This window comes from Ictalurus furcatus, chromosome 15 (assembly GCF_023375685.1).
Source record: "Ictalurus furcatus strain D&B chromosome 15, Billie_1.0, whole genome shotgun sequence".
NCBI lineage: Eukaryota > Metazoa > Chordata > Actinopteri > Siluriformes > Ictaluridae > Ictalurus > Ictalurus furcatus.
In genome coordinates this window covers 407,550-422,500 of record NC_071269.1, presented here as the reverse complement: position 1 = coordinate 422,500, position 14,951 = coordinate 407,550, and the positions used below count along the sequence as shown (strand labels likewise).

Here is a 14,951-nt window from a genome sequence, read left to right as displayed (position 1 = left end):
CCGAAGCCTATGTCCAGTGGACCCAACTACTCAATGTCACCAGCATGGTTCAATGTGCAGTGGGAACATCGCCTCCCTTCGCCATCAATGTCGGAGTACATCAAGGATCGGCCCTTTTGCCTTTCCTATTCGTTCTCTGCATGAGCACCGTGACGTCTGACCTCCAATCGCCTTATCCATGGTCACTCCTCTACGCCGATGACGTCTTCCTAGTGAACGGACAACGTTGAAAACTCCAAGAGCAAGTGCGGCAATAGAACGAACAGTTCGGTAAATTTGAACATCGACTGAACATCAAGAAGACAGAATATATGGAATGTGACCCTCACATCGATGGAACCATCAGCATTGGTGGAGAAAACCTCAACAAAGTGGATCAATTCAAGTACCTCGGTTCCCTCACATGCAGTGACGGAGACAGCTCCCCAGATGCTCGCACCCGTGTCAAGGCTGCATGGATGAAATGGCACCAGGTGACTGGAGTCCTGAGCGATCGTCCGATGCCCCTACGCCTCAAGTCAAACTTCTACAAGACGGTGGTGCACCCAGTCTCCCTCTACGGATCAGAGTGTTTGCCAGCAACAGCAAAGCACGAGCAGGCCTTACACTTAATGGAAATGTGAATGGAAGGAAGACATAGAAGGTACGGGCACGTTGTACGCAGCAAAGAATACTTGGTGGCAAGGACAGACATGAATCTCGACCCTGATGGCCGGCGCCCATGCGGTAGTCCCAAGAAACTATGGACAGATGCAACATGTGAACGCAGCCCCCAAAGACGCCTTTGATCAAGCCAAATGGAGACGAACCCTGCCGTAGCGCAGAAATAATGCTAGGAAGAAGACTCAAGTTCCTGGTGTAAGAAATCTGCAAAGCACTTCAATAAATGCACAGACCAAAGCATGGCTTAAATGCAGATCATAATACTCACCCAGGTCAAGGATTCGGTCACCTGGTCTGTTCCAGCGCCAGCCCTCAAGCTGCTGGTGCTCAGTGTACTGCAGTCGCCGGTCATGAAAAACTACACGAATGATGCTCTGCATTGACCAAAACCAACACAGGAGGAAGTAAGCCATAACCACAGATGCATTATCCTGTGTTATGAACAGCAAAGTAAACTCGTACCTTCACCATTTTGCCTGTGATTTCAGGAAGCTCACCCATTTTCCGATTGTCCAGCATTCGAATTTCGTAAGACTGTCCTGCAAATACAACTTTGACAACTTATTTTACAGATATATCTTTGGTGGTAATATTAATAGCACAGAAACTGTTGGTAGAAAAATGCTTTTCAGAGAACAACCAACAAAACCTATGTAATTAATTATATTACCAGACCTGCCTATCTTTACACATTTTGCATAAGAGCTCTGCAATTTAACACTGGAGTATGCTAATATGAGCTACCATTCAAAAAAGAGCAGTCGGTCTCTCCCCAATAAAACAAGAGATGAGCCAATAAACATGTGACTCTGGAACGATATGCATAGGTGTTTTGAGAATGTTTTGAATTCAATAATATTGATTAATTAAATGGAGCTGTTTAATATTCACTTTTTTTTTGCCAAAGAGAATAAAGGACAAAGGTTTTTACCTACAAAGTGTCAAATCCAACATGTTACAAATAATGCTAATGATAATTAGAAAGAAATTAAATGCTTTTTTATGCCTCAGCAAGCAGTTCCCAACTGCAAAGCTGAGAATGAGTTGTAGCAAACTTTATTATTTTTTAGCCTATCCGTTCTGCGTGATTAAATCTTTTATAGAGATTTTTTTTTTTTTTTTTTTTTTTTTTTTTTTTTTAAATGGTAAATCGCAAATATGGGGGGAAAAAAAAAAATCATAAATCACACAAGCCTAAAAAAAATCTTTTCTTTTTTTTTTTTTTAAGTTTGTGAATTCATTAAAAAATAATTAATCAATCAACTTGTATGTTGTTTATAAACAAGAACGGCTTTAACAAATCATTTGCCATTTTTGTTTATTGTTTTCTGAATAATATAATATAAACCAAAACTCCCAGGAACAATTTAACATCTAACATCTTGTTACTCTACTGAGTTTCTCCTCTAGGGCTAATCAAATGACATAATATCAATTTAAATGACAAATAAGAAATTTGAAGAATTTATTTTAAAAAACAGCATTCAGTACATCTACATTAACTGTAATAAATCATAAACACTGCCTCATCATTAATCATAACAAGCCAAAATTAAACAGGCAAAACTTAACCGGTTTCATTAAACTATGAAACTGCTAGAAGAGGATTTACATTTATATTCTCACAATCTGGTGACACACAGAAGAGGATGGATTCAGTTTGAGTCTGGGTCCAAGTTTTATCCCCATGTCGTCTCAGAGTTTTTCCTTGCCACCGTCGCCTCCGGATTGCTCATTAGAGATCATTTTAAATATATACCTATGTCTGGATATCTCTAAAACTGTCTTGTGACAATGTACATTGTTAAAAATGGTTTAATAAAAAAAATTCAAGACAAAACTTTCATAATCAACCTTATTGATTATGTCAACTAATCGTTGCAGCCCTATACCAGGCCATGTCGTCATGTTGCAAAAAAACATGTTCCTCTTATCCAGTAATTCAGAAGGAACAGACCTTGGTTGAGGTAGGTGAGGGTCTCATCATGTAGTTTGACAGCTGGTGACGTAGCAGCACAAAGAACATATTGGAAGGGAAGGATCTTGTTGTCATTATCCGGTGGAAGATTGGACTCTTCCTGCTTAAAGATTGGAAGTGCCAGCACATCACTGTGAAGAATGGGAAAGAGAGAGGGAGTAAAAAAGACTTAGATATATAGAAAGCAATATTGTATGACTTGTCTTTTATGAATCAAGTGCCTTAAATATTCTGATGATTTTTACTTTTCTTTCACATTCAGTAAGATTATCATACATGGAGCATTTATTTTCAGAGAAAGATACTGTACTTCTGAAGTATTGAGACATAGATCTTACAGCAGAAGCTTGAACTATACCTCATACTGTAGGCTCCAGCTCCTAGCTCCTGGCCAATTCCAGACAGACTGGCGTCGAAATCCTGCACCAGGCCGGACTCGATCACCTCATCAGCCAGCGGCAGTTTCAGAGCCCAGGCCATCACGACCAGGAGGTTATTCAGCTCGTACTGACCACGAAGAACACAAGTGGCCTAGAATTCTTGGAGTTGTGTGCAGGATCACACGCACCTGTCAGACGACACGTTGCTTTAGGATATTCGAGAGAGCACTTCCAGAGTCAAACGAGTTCAACCGTACAGGCTATCGTCCGTGGTTTGAAAGTTACACGATACAACGTTAAGGGATCAAGCACTGTGCAATCATTTAAAAGTTAAAGGAGTTTAAACTTTGCCCGATGTAATCACACGTGCGAGACTAAAGAGACAACCTGGTGATGGTAGTAATTACCTTCCCATTCACAAATCAGTTTGGTTCCCAACTTCAGCAAGTCACGACAAGCAAACACGAGCAGCAGTCAGAACACGTCCAAGACGTGTACAAGTACAAGACGCTCGTTTTATTCGGCTCAGGAATACAAACAAGTTAATTGATACATTGGACCCCTTTTCACGCCATATTTTAATCCGTCGTCTTCGCAGTGAAACAACTATCTGGGGTCTGGAGAGGAAACTGTTACCGTAAGCTACAGTACATCAAAGATATGCTAGTGGTCGTTCAATGTAACGAATATAGATTTAACAGAAAGAAAATAGAGAAAACTAACTGGACCAACACACACAAAAATGTATTTACATGAGAGACATGTTTCTTTATCCCTTCTGTTCACTAGAGATAGAGCTGTAATATCCGTGGCCGTTTTCTTCGTCGGTTGCATAAGGCTTAAAAGGCTCTTAGTACATTATTGCCCCCTATCGGTTTTATGGCTATTTCCGTTCTTATTCTTATTCTTAGTGTTTTATGGCGGTTGGCAAACCAACGTTAGGTGCATTTCCGCCACCTACTGGGCTGGAGTGTGGAACATTGCTGAGAAGTGAAATAAATAAACAAAACAAACACAAAAAAAAACGGAATCCTATTAAACAGTCCTGCTTTCTTCTAGCAGATGTATTCTTTCTCTTTTAAAAGCATTACAGCATAAGAGAACATGCTCAATAGTTTATGCTAATCCACATTTACTGTAATTTCCAGACTCTTGGTTCCAGATTTTGTATAGTGGGTAATTTAAAGCTGTATGACCAAGGCGAAGTCTAGTTATTATTGTGTCTTCTCTTCTACTACCAAAATCTCTTCTTTCACTACCAACCTGATATTGAATATGAAGCTGATGTCATCCCCTTTCTTCTTTCTCCCAAACGTCTTGCCACTTTCTTTTATAACCATTTGGATTAATGCCTTAACTTCTATTTTACTTAAAGGGATCTTAATCTCTATATTAGAGAATTTCAGAGCTTGCTTTGCCAGGTGATCTACCTCCTCATTTCCTTCCACCCACATATGTGCTGGAACCTAAAGAAAGCATATCTTACCACCCCTGCGATGGACTGGCACCCTGTCCAGGGTGTACCCCGCCTTGTGCCCGATGCTCCCTGGGATAGGCTCCAGGTTCCCCGTGACCCTGAAAAGGAGTAAGCGGTAGAGGATGGATGGATGGATGGATCTTACCACCCAAATTTTTAACTCTAAATAAACTTAGAAGATATCTTTTCTGGAAGATCTTTAATTTAATATGCACGGTAGTGCAGAAAATGAGTCTGAGCAGATCACCATGCTCAAAGGTTGAGAGTCATCCTCCACCCATTTAATAGCTAATAAGATTGCTACCATCTCTGCTGAGAATACTGCTACTTGATCAGAAGTCTTTTTTGCAATTTTTATTTGAAAATGTGGAATAAATACAGCTGCTGTAGGTCCAACAGTTTCTGGATCTTTAGAGCCATCAGTAAATATTGTAAGCATTGAGTAGTATTTCTGCTCTAGGTACTGATTGAACACTTCACTGCCAAGCTGCCACTGTTGGGCCCTTGAGCAAGGCCCTTAACCCTCTCTGCTCCAGGGGCACCGTATCATGGGTAACCCTGCACTCTGACCCCAACTTCCTAATAAGCTGGGATATGTGAAGAAAATAATTTCACGGTGCTGTAATGTATGTGACAAATAAAGGCTTCTTCTTCCTCCTCTACCTTTGACATTACTCTGTTTCTATCTTTAATTACTTATTGTAAATGAAGGTCCACTAAAGCCATAGGGAATAATCAAGGGGGAGCAGGTGATGCCACCACTGTAGGTGGTATCTATCTTAGACAATCCCAAGGACTGGACTACTTTTTCTGCAATCCATCCAAAGCTATTCAGGATGGCTGACTCATGTTCCCAGCAGTTCACCAATACCTTTTTGACTGGATGAGTCTTACTATGACCTTTTATTGACATCCTGCATGACAACAATAATTTTAAGCTTCAGATGTCAAGAGGCATTAGACCCATTTCAACCTGTAGGGCAGGGATGGATGTACATCTAAGAGCCCCACAACATAAACGTAATGCCTGGGATTATATTGCATCAACTTTTTTTAACAGTGTTTTAGATGCAGATCTTCCAAATGAATCACATTTTTGAGGGGCTAAACATACACAAAAACTCAAGAAACTTTGCACACGTGTCAGAACTGGTGACAATTCACATGTGAAAGGGGTTCCAGAATTGAGTGTTGCAAAATGGCTCGATAGCACCATCTAAATATTTCACCGATGTGAGCCTCACACTACGTTTCACCTACATGTAAGAAATCTGGTAAATCGGATCAACATCATATTCAGTCAGTGTCATGAATCTTAGGTAATGGAGGTTAGGACGGATGCAAGTACAGTTAAAGAAGTTTATTAGAGAGAGAGAAAGGCAAACAGACAAATCCAAAACGGTAATCCAAAGCATGGTCCAAAAACATGCAAAAGGTCAGGCGATTGGCAAACGGGCATAAACAGGGCAAGGCAAAACACAAAATGAGAAACCAGAAACAAAGTCAATAAACAGGAATCGAGAACGAGAACTATGAACAACCGCTTGGTAATGAGATAAACTCAATACTACGCAAAGTGCTAAGAGACACAAGGGGTTTATATAACATACGTAATCATGGGTTAAACTCACTCATCACAGGACAGCTGAAAACAATGATGACACACATTTGGAAAACAACCAACTATAAAACAGGGCCAGAGACAGAACATAACCATAACAAAAGCATATGTCCAACGTAAACAAATTCAGTCATGAAGACCGAAAAGCGTGCGTTCGCTAAGGGCTCGCGCACCAGGTTAGTGCACAAGCTTCCGCTTCGGTTTTCTGAGCATGCTGCAATACAGTGGTGACTCAAGGGGAAATCATGACAGAACACTGCCCCACCAAGGGCACTCCTTGAATACACTCCCCTCCCCAGGACCTGGCGGTCCTGGCCTTTTGGGCAAAATGTCTTTGGCTGAACCTGGAGACTGAGCGGCATCCTCAGCAGAGCAGGAAGGTAGCGTGACATCCTCAGTGGAGCAGGGAGGCGGAGCGACCTGGGGATGAGACCGCCTCGTGCGTCTCATGCTGGAGCTCTGAGGATGAGACCGCCTCATGCGTCTCATGCTGGAGCTCTATCTGTGAGACCACCTTGTGGATCTCAAGCTGTAGCTCTGGAGATGAGGTTGCCATATTGACCTCTGGCTGGAGCTCGGTAAGTGAGACCACCTCGTGGATCTTGAGCTGGAGCTCTGGAGCCGAGGTCACTACGTTGACCTGTGGCTGGAGCTCAGCAGGTGAGACCACCTAATGGGTCTCAGGTTGAATCTTGGGAGATGAGGTCGCCAGGTTGTCCTCCAGCTGGAGCTCAGCAGGTGCTCTCTTGTGGAGCCGTTTGTGAGAACACCAGCTGCTCTTGAAACATCCCCGAGAGCAGAAATATGATCCATGGATCCCAAGTTTCCTGCATGTGGGACACTGTAGCTGGGCCTCTTTACCGCAGCCCTCGGTCTTGCAGGTCGGCATCAGCTCCACCACTGCCCTGTCGGACGGGGGCTGAAGCTGAACTGTGGAGACTGCCCTGTTAATCCACACATAGTATGTGTGGAATGGCAGGTCAGGCTTGTTTGTCACTCTGACTCCCCTCAAAGACTCCTTCAAGAATAGTTCCACAAACTGAGTTACATTATTGAGGGCACTGGACCCTTTATTGGCCAGATGCTCCGTCCATTCACGTGCTGGGCCATAAAACTGGGACACAATGAACCCAAGCCACTCTTGTCCGGTTTGTGGTTCGCCAGGCTCGAAAAGTGGCTGTGGAACAAGAATTGCCTCGGGTAGTGATACAATCCAAAATTCGTCTCCGGGAGGTCTATGGCAGTCCACTGGGGGAACTGGACTTACATGAAGGGTGGCCAGACATTCCCATGTATACTGCTGTGATGCTCTCCTCGCTTTGCTTCTGCCTCCATGTTGGAGGCATAGTATTATGTCATGAAACTTACGTAATGGAGGTTAGGACAGATGCAAGTGCAGTTAAAGATGTTTATTACAGAGAGAGAGGCAAACAGACAAATCCAAAACGGTAATCCAAAGCGTGGTCCAAAAACATGCAAAAGGTCAGGCGATCGTCAAACGGGCATAAACAGGGCAGGGCAAAATACAAAACGAGAAACCAGAAACAAATTCAATAAACAGGAATCGAGAAGGAGAACTATGGACCAACCACTTGGTAATGAGATAAACTCAATCCTACTCAAAGTGCTAAGAGACACAAGGTGTTTATATAGCAAACATAAACATGGGTTAAACACAGGAAAGCTGAAAACAATGGTGGTAACACACATTCAGCAAACGACCAATTACAAAACAGGGGCAGAGAAAAAACATAACCATAACAAAAGCACATGTCCAATGTAAACAAAGTCAATGTCATGAAGACCCAAAAGCGTGCGTTCGCTAAGGGCTTGCGCACTGGGCTCGTGCACGAGCTTGCGCTTTGGTCATCCGAGCACGCTGCAATACTGCAGCGCTAACTCAAGGGGAAAGGCCATAGGTTTGGTCTCAATATTGGTAGGGACACCCACCCCGGAAAAAAAGGACTGTTTAATGTTGACAACTAACTGGTTTATTAAAATATAACATCTATATTTATATTAAGATCTGTATTTACATTTAAATACAAATGATACAAAGCAACAGATCAAAGACTAAAAGAAAGTAAACTATGAAATTACTTGTTAACGGAAAAGAGAAAAAAAAAATGTTTTGCATCCAACATCAACATTCTTCATGATAGTCCTTGGTGTCTATTGAAACGATCGAAACATATGCCTATGTCGGTCATTGACATTACATTTATTTTCACTTAATTGAAACAACCCAACTCCAGTTTGATTGATGTTACCTGGAATGTGCAATAAAAAAACATGATTTTTAAATATTCATATGAATGGAGATATCTGTTTTTGCAAATGAACTCTTCATATAGGCCTATGTTTAATCGCAGTATCATTTTAAGACCTCACCTGAAGCCCTGAAGGTCCAGCTGCTTCTCCCTCAACCCGCCGTAGGGCATCTTTAGGCCTACTTGACGTCTGAGTTTCCTATGTGTAATAAAATTATGCACTGATGAAGATACATAAACATATAATTAAACTTTGGACCCCATTTACAGTGCATCCGGAAAGTATTCACAGTGCTTCACTTTTTCCACATTTTGTTATGTTACAGCCTTATTCCAAAATGGATTAAACTCATTATTTTCCTCAAAATTCTACAAACAATACCCCATAATGACAATGTGAAAAAAGTTTGTTTGAAATCTTTGCAAATTTATTAAAAATAAAAAACAAAAAAGCACATGTACATAAGTATTCACAGCCTTTGCTCAATACTTTGTTGAAGCACCTTTGGCACCAATTTCAACTTTCAGTCTTTTTGAGTATGATGCTACAAGCTTGGCACACCTATTTTTGGGCAGTTTCTCCCATTCTTCTTTGCAGGACCTCTCAAGCTCCATCAGGTTGGATGAGGAGTGTCGGTGCACAGCCATTTTCAGATCTCTCCAGAGATGTTCAATCGGGTTCAAGTCTGGGCTCTGGCTGGGCCACTCAAGGTCATTCACAGAGTTGTCCTGTAGCCACTCCTTTGTTATTTTGGCTGTGTGCTTAGGGTCGTTGTCCTGTTGGAAGATGAACCTTCGCCCCAGTCTAAGGTACAGAGCGCTCTGGAGCAGGTTTTCATCAAGGATGTCTCTGTACATTGCTGCATTCATCTTTCCCTTGATCCTGACTAGTCTCCCAGTTCCTGTGGCTGAAATACATCCCCACAGCATGATGCTGCCACCACCATGCTTCACTGTAGGGATGGTATTGCCCAGGTGATGACTGTTGTCTGGTTTCCTCCAGACATGACGCTTGCCATTCAGGCCAAAGAGTTCAATCTTTGTTTCATCAGACTTGAGAATTTCATGTCTCATGGTCTGAGAGTCCTTCAGGTGCCTTTTGGCAAACTCCAGGCGGGCTGTGGCTTCCGTCTGGCCACTCTACCATACAGGCCTGATTGGTGGAGCGCTGCAGAGATGGTTGTTATTCCGGAAGGTTCTCGTCTCTGAACAGAGACACGCTGGAGCTCTGTCAGAGTGACCATTGGGTTTTTGGTCACCGCCTTGACTAAGGCCCTCCTCCCTCGATGGCTCAGTTTGGCCGGGTGGCCAGCTCTAGGAAGAGTCCTGGTGGTTCCAAACTTCTTCCATTTACGGATGATGGAGGCCACTGTGCTCATTGGGACCTTCAATGCTGCAGAAATGTTTCTGTACCCTTCCTCAGATCTGTGCCTTGATACAATCCTGTCTCAGAGGTCTACAGACAATTCCTTGGACTTCATGGCTTGGTTTGTGCTCTGACATGCATTGTTAACTGTGGGACCTTATATAGACAGGTGTGTGCCTGTCTAAATCATGTCTAATCAACTGAATTTACCACAGGTGGACTCCAATCAGTTGTAGAAACATCTCAAGGATGATCAGTGGAAACAGGATGCACCTGAGCTCAATTTTGAGTGTCATGACAAAGGCTGTGGATACTTGTGTAAATGTGCTTTTTTGTTTTTTATTGTTAATAAATTTGCAAAGATTTCAAACAAACTTCTTTCATGTTGTCATTATGGGGTATTGTTTGTAGAATTTTGAGGAAAATAATTAATTTAATCCATTTTGGAATAAGGCTGTAACATAACAAAATGTGGAAAAAGTGAAGCACTGTGAATACTTTCCGGATGCACTGTATTTTTGAGGGAAATGTTAATATTGAGTATAATAGCATCTTATGTTGTTTTAATGTAAGATTTTTTTCAAAACAAACTCATGACCAATATGTTGACTTTCAAAGCTTATACTGTATATTTGCTGAACATCCTAAAGACTGACTTTAATGCTGATGCCTCCCTACAATTTCCAAATATAATTCATAATTAGCACCTCACCTGAAACCCTGAAAATGCAGCTGTTTCATCCTGCTCTACTTCAGCCTGTGCATTTCCTGCATACAAACTAATTAATTAAATGATGACATTTTCATGGGATTTCTAGACTAAAATTCAACTCAACATAATTTCATATATGCACCTATTTTATGTTCCAGCTAGCAACCTGACTGCTAGCCTGCAGATGACAGAAGACAGGGTTAGCTTGTAGTTAACTCTAGCTAACACGGTTAACTAACATCAGTTGACATTACTTTCTGCAGTGCAAGGCTGGTGACGTTTGGTCGCTAACAGTTTTTCATTTTAAATCACTGTGGCTACTGGACAGTTAGTTTACTATTACTTAGGCTTTGGGTGGGGAAAAAGCTCCTGATGTCTCTTTTTTTGGTGGCATGATATCTACAAAGTACAAAATGTGTTGGCATGGGAAAAAATACTTTATGTATGCTGTGCCCTGCAGGCAAAAGAGGAAAGGGAGTAAAGTCATCTGAAAGACTAAATCTTTCGCCCATGCTTGAGGTATGGACTGACAGCCTTGATAACTTAGTTACCATTGTCAGCCGATCAGCCCTTGCCTCCATGTCTGTACTCTACACTGGCAGTTCGATATTTGCACGTAAGGTGAGCCTTCAGATAGCCCCTCCCTTTCAGCCATTCAAATGCTAGCATGCCTAAATCCTGGAGCTTCTGGGAGAGTATGCTATGGAATTTACATGAAAATTACATTTTCACTCCAAAGATAATGCGAACGAGTTTTAATTTTCGCCGCAAATATTGGTAGGGACAATTCTGCCCTCCCAAAATATTGATACGGACCCCTACCATCCATATGAAAACCTACGTGACAGTCAGTCTCATCTAAAGACCTTGACTATGCTAAATTGTGAAGTTTATGTGGCACAGCATAGGCGTGGCAGTCTCACAAAGTTCACTGTTGCACTATGAAAGAGGAAGTTGTTATAACTCAAACATACAGTGTCCAATCTGCTCCAAACTTCACATATTTGCTAAAAGTCCTGGCCTGAAGACATCTACATGCCAATATTTAGTTATAGTCATAGTGCCACCTACTGGCAACAGCCATGTCCAGGCCTCATACTGCTCCCAGAGATTTAATCAGATTAACATCATATTCGGTCTAATCTAAAAGGCTTTGTCGATGTTAAATTGTGAAGCTTTTGCATTTTCACTGAAGTGCGTGTCCGGGGTGGCCTCACAAAGTTCGATATGAAATTAATCACATTTTTGAGGCCTAAACATGCTCGAAAACTCATGAAACTTTGCACACACCTGAAAAGTAGGCAGATGTAACATGTTAAAACATACAAAACATTCTCTTAGAGCCTTATTCTTAATCCAACAGGAAGTCAGGCATTTTTATATTTCTCTGCAATTCTCATACTTTAACAAAGTCCTCCTAAAGATTTCATCCGATCAACATCATATTCGGTCAGTCTAATCTAAAGGCCTTGTTGATGCTAAATTGCAAAGGTTTTGAGTTTTCATTGCATGGATTGGCTGTGCCAGTCTGACAAAGGTCGATGTTTTGCCATTAAACAGGAAGTTGTTATAACTCATATATACAATGTCCAACCTGCTCCAAACTTCTCAAGTTTCATAGCAGTCCTACCCTGAAGACATCTACATACCAATATTCAGTTATAGTCATAGTGCCACCTGCCAACATAAACTGACATGTGTGAGGGCCCGTTCATCGTTACTTCCAGCTTTAATTATGGTTGTAATCTTTTCCATCTGTCCAATCAGCAAGCAATGATTTTGCTTTTCACACTGCTAGCGGTTCGAGTTGCAGGCTCATTTATTGACTCTGTTTACATTGAGGACGTAATAGGCTACAATAATATTGGGCATGCTTTTGAATTGCAGTTGCTTATTTGTTTCACAAGAGCAACACTGAGGTATTCGTATGTGGTGTATATTAGCTCCGATACTTGACAAGAGGTGGCAGCGGATACGGTTTTCATGGAGTAGAGATGTGTTGCTGTCTCTTATAGGTAGCAGAAAAAAGTGCAATTAACCACACTGACCATAGAAAAAAAACCAGTAAACTCAATACCTAGCTTGTCAATCAAACAAGTGCGCTAATGTTAGCTTCCTACCTATTGATCCACTGAAATGTCTTATTTGTTCAGCAGAAAAAAAATATCTCTGCATCAGTATTCAATCCCTTCAGATATTTATTCTCATTTTAGCATGGGCTTTGTTGCTTTCCCTTTTTGACTGTAGGCTCTCCGCAGTTTGAGGTTTCTTGGTTTTGACAACAGGTGATTCCCCAGATGTCAACGATGATTGCATTTAGAACTATCCAGATTAAAGCAGCCATTCAGATGACAAGTTTAAATTCTAAGTAACTGTTGTAAAAGCAAGCTACAAACACCCCACCATACTTAGCCCCCACATGCTATAAATTAGAAGGCAGACGTGACATAACCACGCAAAGACGAATGATGCCACAAATGACGTCAACTGGCATTTTCCAGTTGGCGGCATTTTTATGTACTTGCTCAATAATTAATTTTTGTTCATTTTTAACCAAAAAAAGTTCCGTACTACAGCTTTATGTTTGCAAAATTTTCTGAACTGATCTGTTACTCTCTGCAACATATAGTCATATGAAAAAATTACAAAAGTACACACTATGGAAATTGTTGCTTTTTTGACATATTTGGACAAGCAACCTGTGACAGACTTTAAAGCAGGGCAAGGAGAAGGAAGGTGGAGGCAGGTTTAAAACAACTTAGCTCTCTTTTTTTTGCTGCTTTTTTTTTTCTTTTTTCCACTTTTCAGCTTTTTTGCACACATACACACACACACATACACACACTTGGGGATCGGCTCTCTCCCTCTCAAGGCGAGTGTCTCTCTCCCTCTTATCCTCGCCTCGTCTCACTGCAACAGAGAACATTCATTCAGAGAATTCCCCACAGGTGTGCATTCTGTACTATTTGCCTTCTCCGGCTCCGCCCTCCACTCACAAACAATAATAGCCAGCCCATCCAGAAACTGTCTCACCTCCTTTTTGGTCTTGGGTCTTGGGCCGGTCGCAATCACCACTGTCTTATCAATTTGGGGACATACCTGCCCATAACCCAAGTGGAAGCCTAAATACCATACTTCCACACATCTAATCGCTTACTTCTTAGGGTTCGCTGTGAGTTCCACCTGCCTCAGTGATCTCAGAACAGTTCTCGGGTGCTGCTAGTGCCACTGCCAAGCATTATTGTAGATAATAATGTCATCTAAATAGGCAGTGGCATATGCAGTGTGTGGACGGAGAATTCTGTCCATGAGTCACTGGAACATTGCGGGGGCCCTGAAAAACCCAAAAGAAAGGGTCACAAACTGGTGTAACCCAAATGGAGTGGAAAAGGCAGTTATTCATGAGACATTGGAGTCAAGGGGATCTGCCAATATCCCTTTAAATCCAGTGTCGAAGAAAAATGAGCCACGCCTAAATGATTGAGCAGTTCGTCAATGTGAGGCTTTGGATATGCGTCGAATTTAGACACCGCATTGACTTTTCCACACAAAACCGGACCTTCCTGTCAGTCTTGCGAACCAAAATACCAGGCTGCTCCAGTCACTGGGACTCCTTGCTTACTCCCATGTCAAGCATAGCCTTAAGTTCGTCCCGAACTAAAATTTTTTGTGTTTGGACAGACAGTAGGGGCTGCTGTGCACCACCACCCATGGGATTGCCTCAATGGGGTGCTCTGTGAGATTAGTTGACTGTGGAGAGTCGAGAACACATCAGAAAATTCCGCCTCTAATTTATTAAATCATTTTTACTGTTTGAAGGTCCCTCCTCGCAATTTTCCCGAATGACATCAAGCATACCACACGGCTGGTGTCTGTATGAATATTCTAACAGGGAAAACTCCGTGAAGGCTTGCTGGACCTCTCGTCCTGCAAATAACAGAGGCTCTAAACACATCCTAATTTCACACATCATCATCAAGAAACTTACAAATAATGTTTTTAAGTGTTTGCTTAAACTGTTCTACTAGCCCATCCGTCTGCAGATGATAAATGCTGGTGCAAATCGATTTAATCCCCAACAATTCATAAAGCTTGCATAATGTTGGTGACATGAATATTGTGCGCTGATCAATCAGTATCTCTTTTGGGATCCTGATTCGGGAGATAATGCAGAAGAGTGCCTCGGCAACATTCCATGTGGAGATATTACAGAGAGGAATGGATTCCAGGTATTGCATTGCGTAGTCCACTAACACAAAGCGATGCCCTCATGCAGATCAATCTAATGGCCCGACGAGGTCCATACCAATCCTTTCAAAGGGGATTGATTAACGAGAGTGGTCGCAACAGTGGTTTTGGGGTGGCCTTTGGATTCACCAGCTGGCATTCGCGACATGCTGCACACCACCTGTGAACATCGGCACGAATGCCCGGCCAATAAAAGTTGGCCATGAGCCGGTCCAGTGTTTTCCCCTGCTCTAAGT

At 42.0% G+C, this 14,951-nt stretch overlaps 1 protein-coding gene across 3 annotated transcripts in view; it reads right to left on the bottom strand.

The window, feature by feature from the left end:
• The window catches only part of tfcp2 (transcription factor CP2), a 31,196-nt gene extending 26,728 nt beyond the window's left edge, over positions 1-4,468 (bottom strand). Inside the window, exons 1-5 of one of the 3 annotated variants that reach the window (XM_053642741.1) lie at positions 3,774-4,468; positions 3,000-3,209; positions 2,621-2,772; positions 1,126-1,202; positions 932-1,037 (exon numbers count right to left, since the gene is read on the bottom strand). In XM_053642741.1, the coding sequence (XP_053498716.1) occupies positions 932-1,037; positions 1,126-1,202; positions 2,621-2,772; positions 3,000-3,121 (457 nt within the window). In that variant the 5' untranslated portion in view covers positions 3,122-3,209; positions 3,774-4,468. Of the gene's footprint in view, positions 1-931; positions 1,038-1,125; positions 1,203-2,620; positions 2,773-2,999; positions 3,210-3,428 lie in introns of all 3 variants that reach the window. The other 2 variants (XM_053642739.1, XM_053642738.1) reach the window with 2 other exon arrangements.
• Positions 4,469-14,951: the final 10,483 nt, after the last annotated feature.